At 38.5% G+C, this 17,673-nt stretch overlaps 1 protein-coding gene across 2 annotated transcripts; it reads right to left on the bottom strand.

The window, feature by feature from the left end:
• Positions 1–3,502: 3,502 nt before the first annotated feature.
• LOC104611142 (protein neprosin) lies at positions 3,503–6,553 on the bottom strand. Of its 2 annotated transcripts, XM_010278073.2 has the most exons (7): positions 6,002–6,553; positions 5,581–5,667; positions 5,212–5,469; positions 4,909–5,073; positions 4,735–4,788; positions 4,481–4,627; positions 3,503–4,237 (listed from the first exon to the last, which is right to left on the bottom strand). In XM_010278073.2, exons 1-7 carry the CDS (start codon positions 6,179–6,181, stop codon positions 3,860–3,862), a joined length of 1,269 nt encoding a protein of 422 aa, XP_010276375.1. In that variant the 5' UTR covers positions 6,182–6,553; the 3' UTR covers positions 3,503–3,859. The 2 variants fall into 2 exon arrangements, with proteins under 2 accessions (XP_010276375.1, XP_088753675.1); XM_088897549.1 differs by lacking the exon at positions 5,581–5,667 and having other exon boundaries at positions 6,002–6,327.
• Positions 6,554–17,673: the final 11,120 nt, after the last annotated feature.

The following is a 17,673-nucleotide window of genomic DNA, read 5'->3' as shown; positions in this document are numbered from 1 at the left end:
TACAACCCTTGAAGGGACGTACTAGAAAGCCATTAACATGATACGTATCAATAAAATGCATAACTCTATCTCTGATCCATTGGGTTATGTTGCAACAATAAAAGAATGCACTGCTTGAGACTTTCTTACCATGCAATGGATAACAGCTGAACTGAAACTTGCTCCACCGGAGCCCTGCAGTAGGAAGAGGATAAACCGGATAGAGTTCAAACCAGTAGTCACAGCGTATTTTGCAGCCACACGTCAGGATTCAGGTGCTTATATGTTTTCACTCATGGGGAGATGTTCTCAGCAAGTGATGTGATGTGAGTGTAAGCAATGTTTTTGAACTGTCATTGATCTGGACAGTCCGACCGTTTGGTCTGAAAATCATTTAGGCAACCGATTTCATTTTACTCCAAACCCAATCTCTAACAAAAAACCGTTAAATTGATCAGTAATTTATTGACCCAGATGATAAAATTATCAACCTGTTTAATAGTTTTTTGCTGTTTTATTATTTTATTATTTTTAATTTTTTATTAAAATAGATTATTCATTCGAACAAAAATATCAAACTATTAACCCAAAAACCGATGACCAGAAAGATTCCAATTCGGGGTCGTTTTTTAAAACGTTGAATTTAAGGATGATGATGTGAGGAGAAAATCCATATTCAGCATTTACATGAACACGCCTGGCGATCCAACCAGAGAATTGAGAATTTGATATTGCAAGAAAATGCTACAACCATGGTCACAGCTACATAAACTCTTGAAACACGTACTCGTACCTTGTGTCTCCATCTGCAACGTATCCAAATCACCAAAGGTCGTACTCCAGGGTCGAAACATGTTACCTAGCTGTCTGCTGCCAAAGTGAGAAACAGATGAAAGTAAACGAGTGAAATACGGAAGAAATTGTAATTCCTTTGGTGGTGGAATGCATTTTCCAGACATTTCTTGAATCTTGAGCATTTCTAGGCACTTGTGTTTTGTGTTCCCTTCATTATCATTTCCCATGCATGCGATTTCCATTTCCACAAGAGCGGGCATCAGAATTCTGAACTCGGCGGACATTTTCCATTTTAATAGGCATTCAGTTTTCAGATGGGAATTAAAAAAACATTCACAGATACCAGATTCAATAACATCAATAATTGCAAAATTGAACGCCAGAACAATTCCAATCCAATGGACTATTCTTTTGGAATCGATTCTTCTTAATGATGAGTTTAGGATGCTCATATGAATTGTTTTTTTTTTTTTTTTTGTTCTTGTTGGTTGTTGCAAGTTTTAAAAATAAAACAAATGATAGGCCAATTGGGGCATACCAGCCTATATATCTATTCACTTTTTTTTTTTTTTTCAATTTAGTTCAGAGGTGTCAGTTTAAGTCTCATCTACCCCTTGAACTAGGTCACACACATCATGAAACATTCCCGTAGAGATGTATCTATAGCCTCCCAATACTATACCCTTGAACTAGGTCACACCCTGAAACATTTCTGTAGAGGTGTATCTATAACCTCCCAATATGATACATATCGGCTGATACAACTGAATGCGTATGGAAATTTCGATCCATGGGTATTGATGAAGGATGATTTGGCCCGACCTCCTAGCTCGGGGACACGTGTATATGACTTAGCCCAGTGAACAGCTCAGCCTGACAACACGATCGTAATTCGATGGGAGAGACACGCCAAGTCCAACGCTGGCCACTCGGCGAATTAAGCAACTCGCCGGGGACTGACGCCTGGCCAATTTTGACTCCCACCAAGTGTGGAAGGTCCCGAGCTTCCCTAGGGGCCCGAGCTCCCCCTAAGGGGCCCAGAGCTCTCCTTTCCCAAAGAGGAGGCACCTTGGCTCGTGGCTAATAGTCCCGAGCACCTCAGGACAGCACTGTCCTCCTTCCCCCAGTGCAGGCACCTCGGTATAGGGACAAACCTGCCTCAGACAGTCCAGGGCGCGGTAGCTCGGTAGGCCGTGGGGAGCCCTGCCTGACATCCGTACCCACCGGACCCAGTGGCAGGGCTCTGATCCCTCGCCAGGTGGCGTTCCGCCTGCCAGGTGGCGTTCCGCCTGCCAGGTGGCGTTCCGCCTGCCAGGTGGCGTTCCGCCTGCCAGGTGGCGTTCCGCCTGCCAGGCGGCGTTCTGTTTGCCTCCTCTGGAGAGCATGACACGTCTGTCAAGCCCGTACCTGGTGATGACAGTTTGTGGCGGCAACCTGCGCCTACCACACCTGCCCTGGCAATAACGGCAAGGGCGGTGACGGTTATGCCAGGTATGACCAGGCTCCAACATAAAAGAACTCTAACTCGCACAAAGAAGAGGTATTGAAGCTTAAGCACTCTGAGCCCTCTTATTCTCTACTCTCTTTGAGATTTTCTCCAATTCTAACTTAGCCATCGGAGTGTTCCCACCGGGATAATTCCCCCAAAACCTTTCACTTCCTCCTCCTCTCAGATGCCATCCTTTCCCACCAGAAGCCACGTCACAACCAGCTAGAAGTGCCCAGATCGTGCAACATCAGGTATATTGGTGTGTGTCTATTGTGAATCCCATTTTAGTGATACGAGTGCTATCTAGTAATTATGCTTGAATCTTGTCTGGTAGATTGATTGGATACAATTTTTTTTCGATTTCCAATGCATAGTCATAAACACAATGGATGCACATGGCGATGCCAAACATCGCCAAAACCTATGATTTTTTTTTTGTTTATAAAATTAGGACTAAAACCTTGCTCTTCAGTTTTTGTAAAGTGCATATTTTCATCTGATTATTTAATATCAAGTTCAATAAATCATATAATTGCAATACCAGAAATTTGTTTTTAGAAAACCATTGCCTTGATGGTATCAAAAACGTGTATTGTTTTTTGAAACAAATTGAAAGCGTGTTTATGTTTCAAAACAAAAACATAATTCACTGTTCATAAACATAATAAAAAAAAAGCATGAACTTATTTATTGTGTAATTTTCAAAAACATTCATGTTGTAACAAACTGAGCCAAGCCGAACCCACTTTAAACCTTTTTTTGGTAAATAAACCCACTGAGAAACTTGTTACAATGTATAGTTGGAGATTGTGGATGCATGATTAACAAATAAATCCGGGAAAAACTTGAAAACATGGAAAGTTAGTTGATAACACATACTCCAAGTTTTGAAATCCTTTTTTATAAAAAGAAAAGCAAAATACGAACCTGAATAAACTAAGCCCTTGCAAACACAAGTCTAGATTGTGTCCACGTGACGTACAAATGTTCTTAATGTTTGGTTTGATAGAAAATAAAGAGATAACCAGAAAGTTAAGGAACCCTGTGAAAGCTCTTAAGGAAAGCAAGTGGATGTTCCTCCATATTCCACAAATCTTTTCAAACAGTCCATATTCTCTCCCACTATCTCTTTGCAATCAAAATTGGCAGACAGCTTTTTTCTTAGGAAAATAAAGGGTAAGAACCTTTCACAAAGCCTCAAAGGTTAGCTCTAAATTTCCTTCATCTCATTTTCAACAATTTTTCAGTGGACCCAACATCAAAATCTCATTCATCCATTACCAAACCACTCCAGAGATAGGAGCAAACAAATACATATAAAGAGAGTGACAAAGGCTTGTTCCTTTTGGGCTTATGAAACTTGACCCCCTCTCCAAATTCTTATGTGGAGATTTTTCAAGTGAAAAACAAAGAGTCAAAAACTTCCCAATACAGAGAGGAAGGAAAGAAACATGATACAGATTGTTACTAGTCTACCCTAAGAGTGAAGGGGGTGGGTGTATAGTAAAAAAAAAAAGTAACAAAAAAGGGAGAGAGAAGGCATTAAGTTACACTGAATGTTACATAGGGACAAAGGGGGAAATTAGGAACTTTCTGCTATGCGCAATTAGGGTTCTTTCCAGGACCACCATAGTAGAAGTAGCTGCCCCAATCACCATTGTTGCCATTTTGGACATCATAGCAGTTGGATTGCTCAGTAAAGGTGCCAATCCCTTTAGGAGCTTTTAGATTATTGGACCCATCAACAATCTGGATATTCCTGAAGTAACTTGCCTTGCCAAAGCCTTCTTCAGGAAAATGGCCACTACCCATCTGTGTTGAGGTGTGCTCACCATCTGGTTCTGAATTCACAACCTCTCCTCCCCACTCAATCATGGAGGCACTGTCGGCTAAGTACGAAAATAGGAAGGAGGGCCAGTACCCCAACACATAGTCATTCCCAAATTGCATCCACCAGTTCCCCTCCTTTGGGTCCTACAGAAATTCCCAGAATTAAAATAAGCACAATTACTCATGACATAACTAAATAGTAAACAAATTATACGCAGTAAAAAAAGGCATGCAAAGATGAACAGGCGTCAGAGATTCTCTGGCCCTTCTGTTTCTTTTAAATTTTTTTATGGGTATTACTTGTTTTTTCTTGTAATTTTTCAGTCAATCTTTTCTCCTTTGGGTTGTGCTGGCAGCTGCTGGGTACTTGGGTGGTTTGGTTTTTACCTTCCAGACAAGTATACTGATATCATATTGGGAACCACGATAACCAGACACAGGGAAGATGCTTGCACCCATCGCTATTTCACTGTTGATTTGAATGAAGCCTGAGCAGAGGAGGTTGTAACAGCCTGTGGCCTGATAGGCATCACTCTGCATTTTTTTAGAAAGATGAAGGAAACTCATTAGAGGATGAAGAGAGAGTAGTAAAGATTGAAGTGACCCAACTCAAAGAAATGATGGAAATACGGAATACTTACAGTCCAGTAGGTGAAGAGTCTTGTGTTGTTGTCTCCATAGAGATCTGGGCTTACCTGGTTTTATGGGTAAAAGTTCAATCAGAGAAATCAATAAGGAAGAAAAAATATAAATGTCTGTTTCTAGTTTTTCTTTTCAAAATATTTTATACAGTGTGAACTATGAAGTAATAATACCTGCCAACCAGCTTCAATGCTGTTGAGATCTTCACCAAAAGAACCTCCTAAGATCCAGAGTTGAGATAAACTGAACTCATTAGGCTGTTGGATTTTGGGTTCCCAAACGTTAATGGTTGCTTTTGCTCCATAGTACTTATCTCCTTCAACATAGGCTATTGCATGCTAATCACTCCGAAAAAATAATAAAAAAGAGGTGTATTAAGAAAAGGTGATAACAAAGCAAAACAAAAGCAGATGGAAAGAAGTTCTTTTTTCCTCTCTTTTCCTTTTTTATTATTCCTTTCTTTTTTTTTTCTTTACCTGATGGCCACTTTCATTAATCAGGTCAGGATCTGCAGATGTTGGTTTGGGGATGGTTCTGTGTTTCTTCTTGCCAAATCTTTTGACTGAGCTAGCTCTCAGGACATCATCTTTCTTTGTTCTCCTTATGGGTATGGTGCCCTCTGGACACCTTCCATTAAGGTGCCACAGCTGAGTAATGGTCTTTGGTCTGTCTCTGGGCCTTGAAGCCACTTTGTTTTCATCATAAAGCCCTTCTGGATGAAAATTAGGTCTCATCTGGCAAATTCATTGAACAAGAAAAGGAAAAAAAAAAACATCAGCCCATGAGGAGGACGCAAGTCTTGAAAAATGAGAAAGAAAAACTAGAAAGTCAAAAGAAAATCAGACCTGAATTGTGTGATTTTTCAGGAAAGGATGGTCAAAAGCAGGTTGATGAGAAATATGGACACAGTCGATTATATCTCCATCTGGGCTCTGTCACTCGACCAAAACCAGAAAAAAAAAACAACCCATGAGAAATCCAATACTCATTGCTAATAATACCCAGAAGATTTGTTGATAAAGAAAAAAGAAAAAATAATAGGATCAAGAAAATAAAACAAAAAGTGTATAGAAAGTACAGAAAAAAGTATAGAGTGATCATGTTGAAAGGGAGAAAAAATCAATGGAAAAACCCATAATAAAAGAAAAGCAAAGAAGAAAAAGAAAAAGGGATCAGCAATATAAAAAAGAAGGCAATGGGAGAACCCATTAGAGAGAAATGGAGGTTACTTAAAATTAAGAAAAAAAATAAGGAAATAAAATCAACCTGGATGCTTTTCGCGGCGGGTTTGTTCAAACGCCTCAAGTGCTTCTGAACCTCCAGCTTCTGTCGCGAAATGCGCATACCAGGTGCGGCGCACGATAACGGGATAAGAACCATGAAGCAAAGTAGGAGTATCAGCGCCCTCCTCCTCCTCCTCCTCCCGCTGCTAAACTGCACCGCCATGATAACCTTGAATGGCAGCAACCCCACCCTCCTCAACTCCGGTGAGCCGAACCCAGATGAAAACGCCAGACTAACACAACCCACCAGCTTAATGCAGCCAAAAAGCCTCTTCTACCATGGATGGGCTTGAAGCATTGAAGCCTTGAAGCCGATATTTTCAACTCTTCTTGTCCACTAAACAACACCACTACTCTGCTTATCCTACGCCCCCACCTCTCCCTCTCCCTCTCTCTCTCTCTCTCTCTCTCTCTCTCTAATCAGTAGTGGGAGGGTTTTGTTTCCACAAAAATCCAACAAAGCCACCGATGCACTGTTGCTACTCTCTCTGTCCCTCTCTTTCTCTCTCTACTTTTTCACACACGAGACAAGGGTAAATAAAAGGAGAGAAGGGGGAAAAACTGAGAAGATGAAGAAAAAAAATAAAGAAAAAATAAAAGGGAAAATTGCTGAAAAATAAAATAAACAATGTGGGGAAATGGGTCGGTTGAATTGATTCTCGATTGATCTGAAAACAGTAAAACACTGTACACAGTCGTTTGTCGTTTTGGGAAGATTGCTGTTGGAGACCTCGACCTCATCTTCTTTTTCTCTACCCCACTGTGTATTTACCTAAATACCCCTACCACCACGTGAACCTCTGGACAAAAACCATAAAAATTTGAACCCCAACGGTTATATATGGGATAGAGGGGAAAGACGGAAGCCCTCAACTCCTTTTTTTTTTTTACCTATCAAACCAAACACACCCTTAATAAATCTATCAGGAAATTCAGGACCCTAAACCTGCTTAGAGGTGTAAAACGGGGCAGTCCGGCACGGGCCAAGAGCACGGCCCGATACGTCATTTAATCATTTTATTATAGGTTTTTAATTTTATTTATTCATTTTATATTTTATTTTATGAAATAAAATTTTAAGATAGATTTTTTTTGAAATTGTTGTTGCAATCATTGAATTTGTGGTTTTTCTTCAAATTTTCATTATTTTTTTAATAAAAACAAAAAAGAAAGAAAATGAAATAATACAAGCCATTCCGACCTGGCCTAAGTGGCTGGTACGAGACCGAACCAACCCCACACAATATCCCACAGCATATCCCCACCATGCATTGAGAATATCTCCCGATGACAATATCCAGAATGATGATGTCATTATCGGGAGATATTCTCAATGCATGGCAGGGATGTACTGTGGGACGTTGTGGGGGGCTGATTTGAACACTCGGCTGGTGCAACCCACATTACACCACTAAGCCTATTACATGAACCAAGAGGTTTTCTCGTTCAGTGGTCAAACTGAACTCTCTACTATAAAAATTCAATCTTTTTATAATGGTGAAGCAGATAAAAATGCCTTATTGAAATAAGGAATTTTTCTTTATTTGGCATAAAGATAGGAAGCTAAAAAGACCTATGCCCTAAAAGCTCGGGAAGTCCAAAATTGTCAAAACTTTTCTTGTCTTTTGACATATAAAATATTTTGTTTAAAAACTATATACATCATAGTAGACACTAGGATACTTAATAATCTGGTTCTTTAAAAACAAGATCCCAAAAACTCATTACATCTTTTGGCCATCTAAACTATCCAAAAATCTTCCTTTTTAGGACTTGCAAACAGAATCACATGTATTAATATTGGTATTTCTAGATTAATCATAAACACAATTAAAATATTTTAGAGAGGTAAGTCTCTGTTTGGGAGTATTTATTTGTAAGCATTTATTCAAATAAGCACCTATTTTAAGCCAAGATAACACTAATAAGCACTTATGTACATTTTGGAAAAAGGCAGAATAAGTCTTTATTCCATAAAATAAGCCTGTTTTGAAGAATCCCTTCCATTTACTTATTTGTAAGCCCTTTTTTATCAGTTCTTATTGCATTTCTGGCCCATCATAGTCATAGCCTGTTATGCAACTTTCAAAATACCTATATTACCCATTTAAAAGAAACACTTTTTCACCAAACGCTCAGAATCACTTTTTTATTTATCTAATAAATACTCACAAGTCACAAGTACAAGTCAAATTTTTTGGGGTTTTTATAATTCAGTCCAACTAAGAAATCTGAGGGATAAGTGGACTGCAATTCACCTCAGAAATCTGAATTGCAGTTCCCTCCTAATCTATTAGTAGCCTTCCCTATAAACCACATTCTAATCGTGAATTTAGCATCAATTCATGAGCAGGATTCGGTCCAATTTTAAAAATCTTAGCTCCACCTAGGGGTGGACTGAACTATAAAAACCCCGAAATTTGAACTCCACCGTGCAGATGGGATAAATTCTGACCATGAATTAATGCCAAATCCACAGACAAGATGCAGTTATACAAGAAGCTACTAATAGATTAAGAGAGGCTGTAATTTCAGATTTCTGAGATGAATTGAGTCTACTTATCCCAATTTTTTATTTTAAGGTTTACTATACGTGGTGGCGGACCGGCAGTGGCACTGTAATCGTAATTTTACAGGGGATGCGCTTCCCACAATTTTTACCCCTGAGGGCATTTTCGTCATTTTAGATGAACAAAGCCACACCGCACGCTCGCACTCGTCGTTTCCCACTCGCAAAAACCAAGACGTGGGGACTGTGAGGGAATCGTAACGGTCGGAGTTTGGATTACGTAACGCCGTTAACTATCGCCGTTATTTTCAGGTCTCACACTCTCACCCAGGTCGCACGTCGCAGGACACTAACGGCCAAGGCCAGTGCAGAAAGAATCCAAAGCGGAAAGCTAGAAAAAGTCATCATTGGATTTTTAAAAAACGCAGTGGTCTCTCTCTCTCTCTCTAAAAAAGCATCGCCCTTTCTCTCTCCACCTTCGTCGTGAGCACATGGGCGATAAGAATGAGATTCTGTGTATGGATGGTGCACGAGCCCATCTGATCCTGACTCACTGAGTCATTGAGTTAATCTTGTCCTTGTGCTTGAGAGTTGAGACTTGAGACAGTGACATCTTTCGTATAGGCCGGGGGAAGTGATCGCCACAGGTTTTTCTTCTGTGCCCATTTTCATCTGCACAGAAGTTTGTCAATTTGTCATTAAAATGGAATCTTCCATTTGTCAATGTCAAAGTACACCCGTGGCATTAGCATTTTCTGAAACTGGATCCACATCCACTGAACTTGAGAGGACCCGGCTTTGTAATCGCATAGATCATACTGTACTGGATCCAAATTCTGAAATTGACGTTTGTGAGATCCAATTGGATTCTTCGGGTCGGATCTACCAGCATCCCTATCCAAATTCAACAGGATTAGATAACAATCTGATAACACCAACTGTTTCCCCTCCTCTAATGGTTGAGAATTGAGTATGGCCCACATAACAATCAGGAATGGAAATGGGTCGGGTCGATTAATTCAAGGTCCGGGGTGGGGGGCTCAATCTTAAGCCTCAAGTCTCAACTCTCAACCATTGTTCTTTCTTCCTTTTTGCTAAAGAAACATGCATTTTATCCCACTCTAGAACAGAGCACATTTCGGTTACCACCTCCCTGTGATTCCCTTTTACCTTTCCTTTTACCTTTGAGGCTTGAAGTTAAAGTTCTCTAATCACCATGGGTTGTTCATTCTTTTTCTGATCAAAAGAGGCTTTTGAGTCGTGTTCTAGCCATGATCTGCGACTCAAAAGTCCATGGTGTCATGATCTCCTTCACAATTCAAGTATATGTATATGCATGATTTTGGCCGGCCATTCGTCGCCGGTGGCATACTTAGGGATATTGATCTTTTGATCTATACCTGTTTATCCTGCCATTTGATCTCCCTTGGTTTCTGTTGATCTCTCAAAACCATGGTTCAAAGTATTGATACATATCATATGCAAAAATCAAATATATTGCAATTTGCGAATTTTTAAATGATGATACTCAAGTTTTTCAGTCAAGTATTTTAAAGATAAATATGTTAGGATGGATTCTCATGTCACCCTAAATCGTAATATATATGATTTTGATGACCCTTAACCAATAGTACAATACGTACATACATATCTGCATGCCACTAATTCATCAAATATGAATAAATGCTAAAAACAAATTCAACTACATTTAACCAGCTTACAGGGAAGCATGTGGTGGGTAAATTGTTTCACCTAAATAGCCATTTTGTAGCTAGAGTGACCAAAATTCTGCCTTGTTTGGGTCCATTAGACAGTACAGAGGTTGTTTACTGCTTTAGATCGCCATGAGTGGACATGGGTTTGCATGTTCATTTGTCATCAAGCCATCCAACGTCGACCGACTGTCGTTGATGGTGAAGAAGGTGGCCCCCTCAGGCCTCAGCACCCCTTTCACATGTCATCAGAACCCTACAGAATCAGTTAACAGGGAGAAATCTCTTGTGCATGATGGAGGTTGGTTTGAGCCACATTTGAACAAGGAACCCTAGCTAATATGGCTTTCTTGGTGACCACTAGAGGACCAAACCAAAGTGGGGACTGGAGCCCGAGAACAGAAAAGTAATTTTGGGATCAAATCCAACAAAGAACGTCCTTGTCAAAGGTAAATCCGGGCTGTATAGGAACATGGGTTGATGTTCAAAGTTGTAGAGGGTAGATAAAAGGTACACCTCTTTTCTCCTCCAAGAGAGAGAGAGAGAAAGAGAGAGATTGAAGGTCTATTTGCTTAAATTATGGGAAAATGATCCCACCCCACAATGGTATTCTCTGCCCAACTAAGTAGTTAATGGTCCAATGCCCATAAATATTTGGCCCACTTAGGACATTGATGTGTGTGTCTGTTTTTTCCCCCTTCCTGTCTATGGCCAAGTAGTGGGGAATCTTTTAAAATGATGTGGTTGAAGTCATTTATATTGTAGCAAAATCCAAGGGGGGAAATTTTTTGTTTTTCCTATGATAATGCAAGATTTTCTGAGGAGGTTTTCAAGCATTAAAAGGTGGTTGTTTAGTTGCTCAAATGACAAAACAGATCCACATAAAAAGTGTCTTTAGTTGATGCTTTATCTCATCCCCCCATCATGGTGAGAGCCAGACAAGTGTGTTTGGTTATGACCTAGTGGATGGCCTTCACACCTTTCCCCAATTCAAAGAAGACGAAGTCCCCAAGCTTGGTACAAGTCTCACCCCACCAAATGAAAAAAGTTGGAAACATTGGGGATGCCCAATAATCACTCATGATCTTTTATTTAACAAGAGGGAAAAAGTGGTATCTACACACACCTTTTTCCTTTGATGGGGGTTTCATATATTGAAATAGTTATGAGATATGGGTGGAACCCTTTTGCTGCTTTTAGTAGCCATGATTGTGCTATCCAGGTCTCCCCCAGTATTCATTCCTTAGATTAATGAGATGATGAACACCACAACATCCATAAGCTCAGAAGGAAAGAGCTCAAAATCTTCAGAAAGTAGTTCATCACTAGCTCCAAGAGACCCACCACCATCAGCTAGTGCTGTTTATATATAGTTTATATGATAATTGGGTAAATTAATTTACATTAGTGGACCATAACATGGTACCACTTATAATCATTAATTTATCTAACACATTAGTGATGGCCCTTCAATTCATTGTTCATTCACAGAATTGAAACAAATGGAAGATGATGCTTTTGTGTATATACTAATCCCCGGGTGGGTTCTACTTCTACCAGTGTTGATTCTGGCGTGGCTTCTTGCTTCCCACATGACAATAGTTCTAAGTGTCGGCATTGATGAGTAAATACGGCGATCATCATGTCCCGATAATAATCCCTGTAGGGGTATATTGGAAAGTCACCGATATGTATATATATCAATGCTTTTAACTTTGGGTTGTACATTTATAATATATATTATTAAATTTATCCAAATACAATTATTATTCAAATCTCAGCAACTAATAGGCTCAATTTGTTTGCCGTGTGAATTTCATTTGCATTGGTGTAAAATAAGCTAGGTGCGTGTAAACTTTGACTTACTTTTGCCTCATATTTGATTTGGTCTAAGAATCCAAATGATGCGATTCCCACCTTATATAAATAAAAGAGAATGAAGGTAGGAGGAGCATTATTTGTTTTGACTTGGGTAGAGTGCAATATGATGTTGTGGTGATTCCCATTTTATATGAGAGAGAATTGAAGGAGGAATTAAGTGGTGCAAATTTTGCATCAGTTTTTTAGGATATAAAAATTTGCGTTGCCATTGCAAACAAATAGAGACTAAATTAGCATGTTTGCTTGAAATATTATGCCCAGAACTGTTTGGCTGTAGAGGGATCTTTTGCCAGGTGTAGAGAGGAATTTTCAACTGCCATGTGGCAAGAAACATCACTTGGTAGCCATGAAAATACTGCCCTTCTCTGGACCACCTGCCAACAAAATACTTTCCAACACCCTACGAATATCATCTGGCACGCACATCTGATACATGGCGGGTCCTAGTTTCATACTAAAGTGTGTGGTGTCAGATGGTATTGGAACGTGTTTTGTCGGCAGCAGGAGATCCCAACTCTATCCATGTACCATTGTGTGTTGCTCTTATTTCCTTTTGAGCTTTTGGTCGAGAGGAATGGTGTGCAAACTGCAAGAGATTCCTTTGGTAAGGTGTTGTATTATTGTATATTAGGATGTTAGTGTTTGCATAACCAACGAAGCTGAAGTTTGGACAGTCTAATTCGATCCAGTCTAATGTGAGCCCATTATAAATGGACCAGGTCCAATCCAATCCAATGAATGTTTTGGATTAATTTGGACCGGTCCAATCCAATGTTTGGACCATCCAATCTTTCAAATTCATTTTGATTTAGATTAGTTTCAACCCAAACCCGGTCCATTGACATATATATTCTTATCTTATATCAATGGACCAGATATTGGATTAATCCAACATAAATTTGTTATGGACAGACCAAGTCCAATCCAATCTAATAAATATTTTGGACTGGATTGGTCCAATCCAATGTATCTTGTCAGTCTGTCCAATCCATCCAAAATGATTGTTCAATCCAAAACTGGTCCAATTGACACCCATAGTTTCAAAGAGGTTAATTTCATCGGTGGAAGATTGTCATTGAAGGGGATTTGAGTATGTGGTAAATGAGCTGAGGGATAGAGAAAAACCTCACTGGAACATCTTGACCTTCATTCAGGATTGTCATGAAGTATGTCGCCAAGAAGGCCTAATTGTCTCTTGTGAGCATGTATTTCGTGAAGCCAACTTTGCAACTGACTGGCAGGCAAATTTTGGTCATACTTGTAGTGTTGTGAATATGGATTTGTTCCTCACTAAGCGCGTCTCCCACCAACCTCATAGCACTTGATCAAGCCATATATCGGGAACATCTCTATACTTGTAAGTTATCTTTCATGGGAGATATTCCCAATACGCAACTGAAACGTGTTGTGAGGTTGGTGTGAGGTGTGCTCTGTGAGGAGTAAATCCCAATTTGTTTCAAATGAATCTAGGTTCATATTACAGTGTTTAGGGGTGGCCACAAGCCAAGCTTATCATAGTAAATAATTTTTATAATCCTTATTTTTTGTATGTAAAAAAAACTATTTTTGTTTTTTATATATAATAATAAATAATTTTTATAATTCTTAAATTTTTGTATATAAAATTAAAAAAATATATATTTATATATATAACTTTTATTTTTAGAAAAAAATAATAAAAAAAAACTTAGCTTACAGTCGAGCTCAAACTTGCGAGCTTTCAATCGAGCTGAGCTCGAGTTCAAGTCTCTAACACGAATCGAGCTCAAGCTCGAGCCGAGCTCGAAAGGCCAAGTATTCGGCTCAAATCCACCCCTAGTAGTGTTTCAAGTGAATCTGGATTTGCTCCTCACAGAGCACTTCTCACACCAACCTTATAGCACTTGGAGCCACACATCAAGAACATCTTTGTACTTGCAATTGCAAGTTATCATTCATGGGGAGATATTCCCAATTGACAGCTTAAATGTGTTGTGAGGTTGGTGTGAGGTGTGTTCTGTGAAGAGCAAATCCGAATTCGTTTCAAATGTGTCCTCCTAGTCTAGGTTATATCTGCTTCTGTGATGTGTGGGGTCGCACTACCTCTCGTCCATAGTTGCTTTGTTTGATCTTCAAGGTTTAAAAAAAAAAAGAAAAAGAAAAAGAAAAGAATGTTGTGTCCTTGGACAGTATGATACATTAGAGTTCGAATCTACTAGTAATAAAATGATTCCAACAAGCCATTATAGTCGCGCACATTGGGAGCATCTCCCCATGAATGATAAAGGAAATGTTCCCAATGTGTGGCTGCAATAGTTGGGGCAGTATTGGGAGCATTTGTTGGTAATGTATCCCTACCCAATACTGCAATACATCAATGACCAAACCATGACTGAATACGTAGAATTCAAATCAGCTACCAACACATGGTGCCAGCAACATCACAACCAGCCATTTGCAGTCATACATCGAGCCATGAATGATAAGTGAGATGCTTCCAATGTGAGGGTGCAATGGATAGGGTTGGTAGCATTGGTAGCAGATTCCTACTTGAATACATAGGGCCCCACGTGATGATCAGATCCACCATGCTCAATTACCTCAATTGAGAGATCACATCTATGCTCTACATGCACGTCTCAGCGTGCATTGGGAACATCTTCCGAAGTTGTGAGCGGGAGATGTTCCCAATACACGGTGGGGATTTGTTGTGGGATGCCCTCTCTCAGGTGCAGATGTAAATTCATCAATTGAAGGTTGGATTTGACTAAACAAACCCCTTTATCTGAAATTCCTCTCATTAAAATTTTAAATTGGGCAAATTACAAAGATCCCCCTTGTACTATGGGGTCAGTGATAAATACTCTCTAAACTTTTACTTTGCAACAAATACCTCCAACCTTAAATTAGGTGATAGAATTGAATGCATTAAACTATCAAAATATCCATCTAAACTTTCCATATTTTCTTTTTCTTGCGCTTTTTTCTCTTAAACCTTAATTGACCAAAAATACCTTCATTGTCTCCAAATAAAACCATCTAAAATAATAAGAATCATTTCATTGGCTTAGAAAATAAAGTTTGTTTAAATTCTCGATTCATTTCACTCACATTAATGTCTCTCTTCATCTTAAAATATAAAAATTATCCACTCCTTTCTCCAATAATTCAAGAAAAACCAAATTAAACGAAACCATAAATTTATATCTATTAGAAAGAAACCTCTACCATCAATGTACAAGAGAGCTTCAATGTTATATTTAGAAAACTAAATCATAAATCATTCAAACAAAGAAGTAAAAGATAGTTTGGAGATTTAAAATAAATTAAATAGCAGAATGAGAGACTCTTTTTCAAAATTAACCGAAGGAATTCTAACAAAAAGAGGTATTTATCGCAAAGGCTGTATTTGGTTGCAATACAAATAAATTTGCATTGATGCAAAACCATGACAGTGCAAATGATTTTAGTGTAAATTCTTACCTATTTTTTGTTTCAAATTTTAGCTTATTTTATCTGATTGCATTACAAATGAAGTAAATTAAAACATGAAACAAAGTACAATAAAATCCAAAATAAAATTAAAAAAGAATTTACATTTTTTTTTACATTTACACTTTCATGCATTTGTACTAATACAAATCTATTTGCACTGCAACCAAACACAGCTCAAGTAAAAATTCAAGGAGTATTTGTGGCAAATCAAAGTTGAGGTGTATTTGTCATTCTCTCATTGACCACACAGTAAGGGGCCAAGGGGGTTTTTGTAATTTATCCCTTTTAAATTTTGTATCAACTTTGGAGGCATTAAGTGGAGGTGGAGCAGAGTCTCCATGACCCTCTACAGTTCATTTACTGAGATAACTTTTGCTCCTTATGAGGAAACGGTCTTCTTGATGGTGGATAATGTCCAATATTATGACGTGGAATTAACATCCACCGTGAGGAGCATTTCCTCCATTTTCAAAGCAACTGAAGTGAATTTCCACGCAGAAGGCCTGTTAGCCTGAAAGTTGCCACTTGGCAGATGGAAAGACCCGGAGAGAGACACATGACCAAAGTCTACTACCAAGAAAAATGTTCAGGAATGGACAGACTGAGTGGACCATACCATTTCAACATCAGTGTCTCGAAAATTTAAACGCCTCAATTTTTGAGCTAATGACTGACGAACACGTAGTAAGAATCTTATGGTTAATTCAGAATCATCACTCCGGAAAAATTTATGATTTTTTCTTTGATTAAATGGAAAATCTATGATACGGAAAAGACATTCCACAAATAATTTTTAAGGGTTTTTACCGTGCAGTTCATCTCTCAAACCCTAGCTCCATCGTACAGTTGGGAGTAGTAGGGGTGAGAAAAAAAAAACCAAAAAATTAAATCGATCAAAAAAATAGATCAAAATCAAACCAAAAAATTGGTTAATCGAACCGATTGGTTTGGTTCCAGTTCGGTGTTTTTAAAGTATTGAAGGTATCGATTCGGTTAACTAATTTAAAAAATCGACAGTTAATCGAACCGACCGATATACATGTTTTTCTATATATTTTCTATATACTTATGTATATATATTATAAATTAATAAATATGCATTATATATATAATATGTTATATATTATTTATTATTTAAAATATAATATTTTACATATATTTATAATGTTTTATTATATTTTTATAATAAATATTATAAAGTCAAAAAAACTGAAAAACCAACGAATATAGTTTTTATAATAAATATTATAAACAGGTTTCGGTTTAGTTCTAATTACCGATTTTTAAAAACTGGTATTACCGATTCGGTTCACAAAAAAGGCCCACGGTTTGGATAAGTAAGCACCCCTAGGGGTAGGTGCCAACTTGGAATTGATGCCAATTCATGAGCGGCTTTGGGTGTTATAGGTGGAGATGTATATAAATTTGAATTGTTGTAGGTATGCCGTTTAAATCTGAATTCTAAGGTGGAGTGCAGTCTAAAAATCCCTAATTTATATTATTTCTGTTTTTCCAAATGTGCCATAACAAATAAAGATTTGACTATGATATGGGAAAGATATGATATCTGAAAATTTGCTCACCAGTCAACTGCAATCAATAAACATAGTTGCCGATCAGGATTCAGAAATTTCATATTTGCATTTGAAATAGCTGCTGAAGTCTTTTCGGAATTTTGTGAGTACTTTAATGACTCCAAGCAGGATTCAGAAATTTAAAGGTGGAGGAGTGTTCGTTAGATCTCTCCTGAAGACGGGGAAATCAACATTAATTTTGATGTGTCTCGTTTGGCTAATGGGATGTGATTGGGTGGCAGTTGTTGAAAGAAATAAGTTTGGTGAAATAATCGACTTCAAAGGATACTCATACTCTCTGGGTCAACAATGCTGAGGCATGGGCGGCTTGGGAGGCCTATAACTTGGTCTCCAACTTCAAGGATTTGAAGATTACTATCGAAGGGGACTCAAAGCCGGTCATCTCCTGCCTCAAGAATAGTTCCTGTCATCTATGGAATCTTAGGTCTATCATTCAGGATTGTGCACAGATCAGGGATCGGCTCGAGGATGAGGTGAGATACAT

Source organism: Nelumbo nucifera, chromosome 2, assembly GCF_055504915.1.
Source record: "Nelumbo nucifera cultivar China Antique chromosome 2, China Antique-T2T, whole genome shotgun sequence".
Lineage (NCBI taxonomy): Eukaryota > Viridiplantae > Streptophyta > Magnoliopsida > Proteales > Nelumbonaceae > Nelumbo > Nelumbo nucifera.
The sequence above is the reverse complement of the archived record's forward strand: the minus strand, read 5'-3'. Positions and strand labels throughout refer to the sequence as shown.

Excerpts from the sequence above, each read along its gene's own strand:
- LOC104611142 (XM_010278073.2), bottom strand. The coding sequence starts at position 6,181 with ATGGCGGTGCAGTTTAGCAGCGGGAGGAGGAGGAGGAGGAGGGCGCTG. Across the intron at positions 5,470-5,580 it reads TGAAAAATCACACAATTCAG|ATGAGACCTAATTTTCATCC; the intron begins GTCTGATTTTCT and ends TGAATTTGCCAG. Across the intron at positions 5,074-5,211 it reads TTAATGAAAGTGGCCATCAG|CATGCAATAGCCTATGTTGA; the intron begins GTAAAGAAAAAA and ends CGGAGTGATTAG.